At 41.2% G+C, this 10,152-nt stretch overlaps 1 protein-coding gene across 1 annotated transcript in view; it reads left to right on the top strand.

Annotated features, from left to right (window-relative positions):
* Positions 1-828: 828 nt before the first annotated feature.
* DNAJA2 (DnaJ heat shock protein family (Hsp40) member A2) overlaps positions 829-10,152 on the top strand; it is an 18,719-nt gene continuing 9,395 nt past the window's right edge. The window contains exons 1-6 of the mRNA XM_004704698.2: positions 829-972; positions 2,605-2,664; positions 3,156-3,379; positions 5,440-5,520; positions 5,773-5,906; positions 7,266-7,462. Of these exons, the coding sequence (XP_004704755.1) occupies positions 895-972; positions 2,605-2,664; positions 3,156-3,379; positions 5,440-5,520; positions 5,773-5,906; positions 7,266-7,462 (774 nt within the window). The 5' untranslated portion in view covers positions 829-894. The remainder of the gene's footprint in view (positions 973-2,604; positions 2,665-3,155; positions 3,380-5,439; positions 5,521-5,772; positions 5,907-7,265; positions 7,463-10,152) is intronic.

Here is a 10,152-nt window from a genome sequence, read left to right as displayed (position 1 = left end):
AGACTTGCGCATGCAAGATACAGTATGTAGACCTTAGTTTGGATCTGGATATCGCAAACCAATTATAAAAGGACCTGAGACAACCTAGGAAATCTGAACATGGGGCTGAGAATTAAAGTAAGGAATTGTTTCATTAAATATGTGATGATGCCTTTAAAAGTCCCGTTCAGAGATTTACCATATTTACAAATGTAGTGGTTATCTTTAAAACGCGGGGAGGGGTGGAGGTGGGAGTCTGGGTGTGTAGCGTTGGAAGATTTGGGTCATGGAGAAGAAACAAAACTGAAACAAAACTGGCACAATGTAGCTAATTGTGGAAGCTGGATAATGGTTACATGGAGGGTTATTCATGCAATTAGAGTGCTTGAAGATTTCCCTATCTTAAAAACACAGTCCAGAGGCTGTGTAAGACGTCCCAGAGCATCTGGGCTGCGGACCCTTCTGGAGCACAAGCCCACTGCCCCACCCCCACCCGCGCCCGCCGCCCGACTGTAGGTCAACCTAAGGCGGGGTGGCCGTTTCACCGGCTTCTTCATATCTCAGCACTCAGGGTGGCGTTACACACGTGACACCCTTCATAAACGGCTTCTAGAAGGGACCGAGTGTGCAGCGTTCCTAACTCATCTCCACTAGAACCTGTCCTGGGCCTGGACCCTGAGATGCTAGGTCCCGGCCCGGCCCGCCTCGCTCCCCCGGACGCCAACAGCCGCAGGCCGAGCGCTCGGGGGCGGACTCCGCGCAGTGACATCACGGCGCAGTGTGCGTCGGGTCAAAGTTCAGTCCCGCCCCCACTTCCCCCTCGCTGTTTCCTGCGCCGACGCCGCTTGAGGGCCCGGCTCTGCTTCTTCTGCTCCGCCGCCGCCTGCTTTCCTGCGCGCTGCCGGGCCAGCCGCCATGGCGAACGTGGCCGACACGAAGCTGTATGACATCTTGGGGGTCCCGCCCGGCGCCAGTGAGAACGAGCTGAAGAAGGTACCGGGAGCGGGCCGGCCGGGAGTGCGGGGCGCGGGGCCTGGGGGGCTGCTGCGTCCCGGTCACGCCGAGAGGCCGCGCGCGAGCCGGCGCCGACCGCGGCGAGCCTGGGTGGGGGCTGACCGGCCTCGCTCCGGGGCCGGCCCTCTGGCCTCAGCTGACCTTGGGCAGGCGGTCCCGCCCGCCGGCCGGCCGAGACAGCAAATAGAACCCATCCCCGCGCGAACACGGTGAAAACCCTTTCTTTCTCTTCCCCTGGCGATCGCCAGAGGCCGAGCGCTCCCGGGACGCCACAGCTTGTCCGCCCGGCCTTACCCTCGCCGAGGTCACCACCCTGGCAAAACAGGTTGGACCGAGGCGTCCAGCGCATCCCTGCCCCGGAAGAGAAGTTGCTCTGGTTGCAACGCCGGCGCCCAGCCAAGTCGGTGGGGGTGGGAGTCGGGGGTGGCGCGAGCGGGCCTGGGTGGAGGGCCCCGTGGGACCGAGCGGCGGGAGGGAGGGTCGAGGCCGCCCCCGCCGCATGCCTCCGGCAGTTGGGAATGTTTGCTGGGATCCGCAGCTCCTCCCGCGCCCTTCCTCGCCTACTGACCCGGAGGTAGCGTGGGGTCCGTATTTGGATGCATTGTTCTGTGGGCAGGAATTAGCCTGTGGTTTGTACCCGCTCTGCAGTAAGCCGTGAGCGCTAGCCAAGCACCTGAAGATACAATCCGAAAATGAATAGAAAGTCGCGTTATTGTCTGTCTTGCTGCGAAATAGTTCATTTTAGGATCTCAACGCTTTTAACTAAGTCCCACAGCATCTTCACAGGGCTTATAATAACCGGATTTGTAAACTTAGAAAAATGAGGCAGTGGTACTGAAACAGTTGAGAGTAAAATGGACTTCCTGTTACCTTACCGGAAATGCTAGTATACATTATATAATTCATGTATCTGTGTGAGGCAAAAGCAGGGGCGGATTATCCACTGAGCAAGTTCTGAAAAACGTGAAATTGCATTACAGATGAATGTGTAAGCAAATGCATTACAGATGAATATGGCAGCCAAAGGAAGCATGGGCTTAACCTTTTTTGTTGTGTAATCTGACACTAGGTTAAAGTGTGGTATATTCCAACCACTCTGTTGAGTGTTTGCAGCCTCTCTTCTGTACATGTTCAGCTAAACATGGAAGAGCTACTTAGAAGCTTCTCTTGAATTTTCCCTGATGTTACAGTTAGAACACAGGAGCTGTCATAAGCAAGGGTTCTTCACTTAATTATAGTATTAATGTTTTATACAGACTGAAAAACGTTAACGTTCACATTTCTTAATTTATTGGTGTGGTTATTGGCCATCAAAGATGTGACAATATGGAATAATCTTGTCGTATTTTGTCTTGATAGCATTATTTCATTGTGCTTGACTTTTGCTTCAGTATAACTTCTTGTCAAAGATAGCTACAACTTGTCATTATGTTCGTGATTAAACATACCAGGTAGAAAATGCCAGGCAGTCATTCTAATGAATAGAAGATTGATTGGAAGGTTATGAGTTTAGAAAATGTTGGGTAATGGAGTAATTGCTTCTCAGAAAAATAGATATCAAGTAGATTGAACTGGCAATTGTACATAATTTAAATAATGTTTTTCTTAAAGGCATACAGAAAGTTAGCCAAGGAATACCATCCTGATAAGAATCCAAATGCTGGAGACAAAGTAAGTTAAAGAGATTGGGGATCTATATCCCCTTCCTCCATTTTAGTTTTATGTTTAAATTCCCTTCTTTGTGGGTGGGGGGTGGGGGAGGGGGTTGTAGGAAAAGTCCATGCCGCAGATAATTCTGGTTCTGTACTGGAAATAAAAATGTTTGAGTAGTCTTATTACCACTGAGTTGGTTCCAACTCTTAGCAACCCTAAATGACAGGATAGAACTGCCTCTGGGTTTCCAATGCTGTAAATCTTTAGTGGAGCAGAAAGCCTCATCTTTCTCAGGTAGATTTGAACCACCAACTTTGCAATTAGTGGCTCAGTGAATAACTCAGTAAGCCACCAGGGTTCCTTTTCTGGGCAGTAGTAGATGGTAAATAGGGCCAGAATTCAATCAAAGGTTAGCATGAAATGCTACTTTGCAGAATTGGCTGTTGGATTTCCTTACTGTTCTCTCCTCATATTTGAAAATTTGTTTTATTTTTACTTTTTCTTCATAGTTCAAAGAAATAAGTTTTGCGTATGAAGTACTCTCAAACCCTGAGAAACGAGAGTTATATGACAGATATGGAGAGCAAGGTCTTCGGGAAGGTAGTGGTGGAGGTGGTGGCATGGATGATATTTTTTCTCACATTTTTGGTGGTGGATTGTTCGGCTTCATGGGAAATCAGAGTAGAAGTCGAAATGGCAGGAGGAGAGGAGAAGACATGATGCATCCACTCAAGTGAGTATCTTTTTTAATATTAAATACTTCTTCCCCACCCTCCAAATGGTAGTACTCTATAGAAGAAAAAGTATAGAGTGTTATATCCTTAATCAGAAAATAAACAGCCTTCCAGTGAATCTTACTGTCTTATCGGATGACTAAATTATATTTGATAAATTGAATGTTTGCATTTGTTACAGATTTTAAAAGATTGATGTTTTTTGCCAAGTAAAAGAACGGCTTATTATGTGACTTGAGATTGTAAAGGTGAATGTTTTCTTTGATGTACTTAAATCTTCAAATTATTCTTTAGTTAAATACTTGCAACGTGAGTGGCTTTGTTTATATGTTACATTCATTACTTTATCCTCATTGCCAAATCCACTAGATTGGTTTCTATGGAGTTTGCTGGCTTCCAGCCTAACTTTAACCTGCCAGTGTATGAATGGTGTCCTACAAGTTCTGTACAGGTGAAAACTGTGCGAAATGTGTACAGTTTTTTTTATACTGTTGGTATTCTTCATGAATCAAATATGGTTTAATAGCAAATGCCAAAATCACAGTTCAAATGCTTTTTAAAAAAATACTTTATATTTTCTAATTTATACATTTGAGTAAATTAGAGGAAATCATGCATAACCAGTTCCTTACTGGGTATTCATCTTAATATTTACATTTTAAAAGGAAGTGGGATTGAGTGAGAGTGCTTGTTATAATACCATAGTCTTCATGCTTGTTTTTTAAAATATTGCTGTACTGTGGTACTACTTTGTTTTAGAAAAACTAATACCAAACTAGACCCAGGAGTTGAAGATTGAAGATGTCCTAAATGTCCAAGTCTTCCATGGTGTTATTCTGCTCCACCCCCCTACTCTCACCCCTCCCCTGAGTATATCCCCTCATGTTTCTGGGTTCTGCAGTACTGCAATTCATTGCAACACCTCACAGAAACTCGAGAAACTAAGAAAATGATTGCAAATGTTGTTCAATCCCAAATCCAAAGTCAGGATCTAGGGTGAGAAGCCAAAAACTGTCTGAAAGTCGAATCTGGTCTTGCTCGCACCAAAGCTCAGTCGGGAAACAGGAATAGCTTTGATGGAGATAGTTTCTGCCTTTTAGCAGACCATGCCACCAAAGAAATAAAGCATGGTGTCATAAGTCACATTCTCTAGTACAGTCTAAAGATGTCCTCAAAGAACCAAAGGGTGTGACTGGGTTCACTCTCGTTTAAAGTCAGGTATTATATTACGTGTATGTAATTTTGGGTGGCTTCATAATCTTTTCCTCTATTCCCCGATTTAATCATTCACTTTTTATGTGCTATTGTCATTGAAGTACAGTATGTGAATCAAGGGGTGTTGGGATTTTATCAGTAGTGTATCTTCAGCAGAGTGTGTATGTGTCTTTTTGTGAGACTTGAGTCCTCGAAAATTTTATGAGTTATTGAGTGTGTAATTTTAAGATTCGACAGGTTCTTCTAAGACTTATTGTCGACTTTCTTGAGAAGCCAGTTGCCCTCTTTTTGGCACACTGTAGCTATGGCTACTTTTTGGAGCCATGCATTCTGGATGCTTCCTTTAACCTGTGTACAACTTTGTAGCCATTCTGATAGCCTTTGGAGGAAATAGTAGAGCATAGGCGCTGAATCCAGACTGCCCTAGTATCTTGGGGAAGTTCCTTCTCTGAGTTGTCACGTAAATGGGATAATTATCCCTCTCTCAGAAGGTTGTAATTAGGCATTACTTAGGTTGTAGGCTTCTGCCTGGGGCCCAGAGAAGGTTGTGATGTTAGAGTTGGTTCTGTCATCAGCTTATCAGAAAATACAGCACAGCAAATTATTGGCCTGATGTTGAGGGTTCTGGTTTTGAGTACCTTAAATACTGTTCACAGTTGTAAAATCTTTCTGCTAATTTGAGCTAGTATTTTAAAATGAAACCTGTTGGTTGGGTTGATTTAATGTGAGGTGTTTTTTAAGTCTTTGTTTTAAAAGGTAGAATTGATTGTATGGACCATCATTTTATCATATAGTTAAGAGAGTGGGGCAAAACTAGATTGAACTTAGTTGTTTTTCTCCCCAGAGTGTCTTTAGAAGATTTGTACAACGGCAAGACAACCAAACTACAACTTAGCAAGAATGTACTCTGTAGTGCATGCAATGGGTAAGTGTGTTTTGGTTATGAAATAAATTTCATTTATTCTTTAAATGACACCTTGAAAATCTATACTAGGTAAAATTTGTTCATGATTTAAAACAAACTATCCAGTATAGGACATTTTCTTTACCTTTGAAAGGTAATTTGGATAATAATCATTGAGAGTTGAAGATGGAGGTAAAAAGATGCAATCCTTAATTGTCATAATTTATAGTGGTCTACGGATGGAGCGCTAACTTTCACTTTTGTTTGCTTTAGTCAAGGTGGGAAATCTGGAGCTGTTCAGAAGTGCAGTGCTTGTCGGGGTCGAGGCGTGCGCATCATGATCAGACAGCTGGCTCCAGGAATGGTACAACAGATGCAGTCTGTGTGTTCTGATTGTAATGGCGAAGGTATGCCATGTTAGTATGTGCTTTTGTGTGAGAATGGGTTGGAAATGCAGAAAACAGGGAGGTTTACAATTACTCTTTTTCAAAGTGTGTTTTTATTTATCTTATAAAATCCTGATATAAAGGGTTCTAAAAGTGAAATGGGTGTAGGAATAATCCACTAAGCACAGGCTTAGTGAACACAAATAGTGAATTTGTATTATACACATTGAGTGGTTAGACTTTTTTAATTTCAGAAAGGTGGACACAGTGCCTCCTTTATTAGTGGGGGGGAGGCACCTTCAGAAGTTTAGAAAACTTCCATTATCTTTCATCCTTTTTTTTTTTTAACCCTAGGACAGTAGTTCTCAACTTCACTAATGCCGGGACCCTTTAATATACAGTTCCTCATGTTGTGGTGACCCCGCCACCATAAAATTATTTTCGTTGCTACTTCATAACTATAATTTTGCTACTGTTATGAATCGTAATGTAAAAATCTAATAGGCAAAATGTGTTTTCATTGTTGCAAATTGAACATAATTAAAGCATAGTGATTCATCACAAAAACAATATGTAATTATATATTGTGAAATATTTATTTCTAGTTACAAATACAGTCTTGAAGCATGGTGTAGCATGGGTAACAATCTTGCCGCTTGGTACTCGTATGTGGGCGGAACCGCCTGGAGACAGATAGAGGAGCGGTGTCTCGGTTCCCACGACCATTGGAAATAAGTGTTTTCCGATGGTCTTATTGCACCCCTGTGAAAGGGTTGTTCGATCCCCAAAGGGATTGTGACCCAAAGGTTCCACTGCTGTAGGAGCTTCTTGAAACCCCTTGTATTTTAAAAGGTTACATTTGAATGTAGCTTTCACTAAGTTGCAGAAGAATACAGAGAAAGCATGTTGTAAATGCGAGATGCACAGCTAAAACTTACCCTCTCTAATTGACTTTGGAAATTCTTAATGCTTAATACCTAAATAGAGCAATCCATAGAATGATCTGTAAACACCTCATTGTGATGTAGTCCAGTGTCAGCTCTGTAATTTAACCATAAAGCATAGTTACATTTTTATTTGGAGTATGTCTGTCTAACTTAGATGAAAGTGGGACTTGGGCAGAGTAGGGTTAGCAAAAAAACAACAAACAAAAGCTGCAGAGGTATTTTGTTTTCTGTTTTAACATATAAAATAGAATCAGAACCAGGAAATTTGGAATATAATAGATAGGGTACACACTGAAATGAGTAACTATATCCTTCAGATTACTTTTTGTTATTTTATCATGGTACTTGAAAAAATAATAAAGGAGCTCAGAAATTTTATTTAAAGCTACTCTATGGTACTGTTAGTGAAAGTTCGAATGACCTCTTTTCCTAGGAGAAGTAATTAATGAGAAGGACCGTTGTAAAAAATGTGAAGGGAAGAAGGTGATTAAAGAAGTCAAGATTCTTGAAGTCCACGTAGACAAAGGCATGAAACATGGACAAAGAATTACATTCACTGGGGAAGCAGACCAGGCCCCTGGAGTGGAACCAGGAGATATTGTGCTTTTGCTGCAAGAGAAGGAACATGAGGTAAATTTTTTTTTAAATTCAGAAATGGTTCTTCAGTTTTGGAGGGGTTCCCTGTAGCAACATGGAACATATAATAAAGGTGTTAGGTGTGCAGTGAACCAAGAAGGCCGTTGCAGCAGCACTATGTAGAAGGAATACTTTCTAGTCCTGGCTCAGTTATTGAAGTGCTGTAACCTTAAGAAATCTAATATCTCTGCCTTTTCTTTTAAAATAAAGGCTGTGTTAGTTTCTTAGGACTGCTGTAACAAAATACCACAACATGAGTGGCTTATAAAACAAATTGTCCCTCAGTTCTGGAAGCTAGAAGTACTAATCATGTCAGCTAGGCTTGCTCCCTTCAGAGTCTTTCCTAAACCACCTTCTGGTGGCTGCCCTGGCTTTGTCTCTCTCTGTCTTCTTTTTCCTAAGGATACCACTCAGATTGGTTTTGAAACCATCCTACTTCAGTATGACCTCATGTAAGTTGATAACATCTTCAAAGGCCCTATTTCCAAACAAGGTTACATAGGTATCAGGGATTAAAACTTCAACATGTCTTGGAGAGACAAAAGTAAACCATTACAAGGGCATTAAAGCAGATGGTCTGAGACAGCTTATTTTGTACTATAGAACCCCTTTGATGAGTAGTGAGTGCGCTTCCTCCCCCTCTGACAATTCTGTTCATTTATCCTACATAGTGAGTATCTAGGTGAGTGTTCCTTGAATGAAAAGCTGCTGCAGTGTGAAAAAAAAATACTTTAATTTTTATGTATTATATCTGCTGTATATAAGACAAATGAACTTTCCTAAGAGTGTGGTCTAGTACTTGTTAATTTGATTATAATTGCACTGGTATTTTTCAGTGTGTTGTATAGTATGCTAAAGACTTTTATTTGAAGAATGTATCTAGAGCTATTTTATTTTCTGAGCCTCTTTTTTTTTTTTAATCATTTTATTAGGGGCTCATACAAGTCTTATCACAATCCATACATATATCAATTGTGTAAAGCACATTTATACATTCTTTGCCCTCATCGTTGAGCTATTTATGACACACCTAGTGAACGAACAATTTTTACAATTTTTTTTTTTTAATTTTTTTAATTAAAAAAATATATAAATCACTTTATTGGGGGCTCTTAACAACAATCCATACATCCGTTGTATCAAGAACATTTGTATATATGTTGCCATCATCATTTTCAAAATATTTTCTTTTGGTTTAAGCGCTTGGTATTAGCTTTTTTTCCCCTCCCTTGCCCCATCTTCCCACTTTCATGGACCCCTGGTAAATTATAAACTATTACTATTTTTTAATCATTTTATTAGGGGCTCATACAAATCTTATCACAATCCATACATGCATCAATTGTGTGAAGCACATTTGTACATTCATTGCCCTCATCATTCTCAAAATATTTGCCCTCCATTTAAGCCCCTGGCATCAGCTCCTCATTTTCCCCCTCCCTCCCCACTCCCTCATGAACCCTTGATAATTTTTAAATTATTATTTTATCATATCTTGCACTGTCCGACGTCTCTCTTCTCCCATATTACTGTTCGTCTCACTGGGAGAGTTATACATTGATCATTTTAGTCAGTTCCCTGTTTCTCCCACTTCACCCACCTTCCCCCTGCCCTCATGGTAGCTCTACTCCCATTACCATTCCTGAGGAGTTTATCTGTCCTGGATTCTGTGTCAAAAGATCTTATATCCTTTTTTTTTTTGAGATCTTATATCTCTTAATCGCCAGGTACCATCAGCTTTCTTGACCACATTTGCTTATGCACCCATTTTGACTTCAGTGATCTGAATGCTGGGTTATCAGCATTGTTCTTGCATTGAGGGAGTACTTGAATAAGAGACCCAATGCCCGTCTGCTACCTTAATAGTTAACATTTAAATATATGTACATAGACCTATATCTGTATCATTATATATTAATATATTTACATATGTGCATGCCTGTATTTATACCTCTGTAAATGTCTTTTGCCTTTAGTTTTTTCCTCTGTTTATTTTTAGTTTCCTCTTGTCCCACTATCATATTCTACCTTCATTCAGTGCTTTCTCTCGGCTACATAAACAAAATTCTTAAAAGTATTTGACAGGATTCTGACTTTGTGCTGAATCACATTTAACTAAGGGCTACTCTAAAGAAAGATCTTTACATTGTAGGTTGAGTACCCATTGCTTGGTGACCTTTTCCACAAATAAATTCTAAAAATAACTTTAACAATCTTTTAGGGCATAGCACAGCCATACTGAGATATGGATACTTGCATTTGAGTGGATTCATTTACTAGATTGTGACTCCTAGACTAGCCTTTTTTTAAAATTCACTAGACAAATATTGGAGCGCTTGTGGTGGTGTTGGCTGTGTATTAGACTGCTGACTATGGAATCGGTGGTGCAGAACCATCGACATGCAAGAATACCTTCTGCTCCGTAGAATGTACAGCCTTAGACACTCAAGAGGGCAGCTCCACTTGCCGGATAGGGCCACTAGGAGCCAGAATCGGCTTCTTGGCGGCAGTCTGTTTTTACTCGTGAGTTTAGTGCAGTTCTGTTTTTTAAATCAGTTTATTGGGCCTCATAAAATTCATCACAATACATAGATCAATTGTGTAGAGCACATCTATACATTTGTTGCCCTAATTCCCAAAATTCGCTTGCCTCTTGGGTTCCCGGAATCAGCTCATTTTCCTTT

The sequence above is a fragment of the Echinops telfairi genome, unplaced genomic scaffold (genome assembly GCF_000313985.2).
Source record: "Echinops telfairi isolate 266 unplaced genomic scaffold, ASM31398v2 ScPeMD7_2291;HRSCAF=2852, whole genome shotgun sequence".
NCBI classification, from domain to species: Eukaryota; Metazoa; Chordata; class Mammalia; order Afrosoricida; family Tenrecidae; genus Echinops; species Echinops telfairi.
The sequence above is the reverse complement of the archived record's forward strand: the minus strand, read 5'-3'. Positions and strand labels throughout refer to the sequence as shown.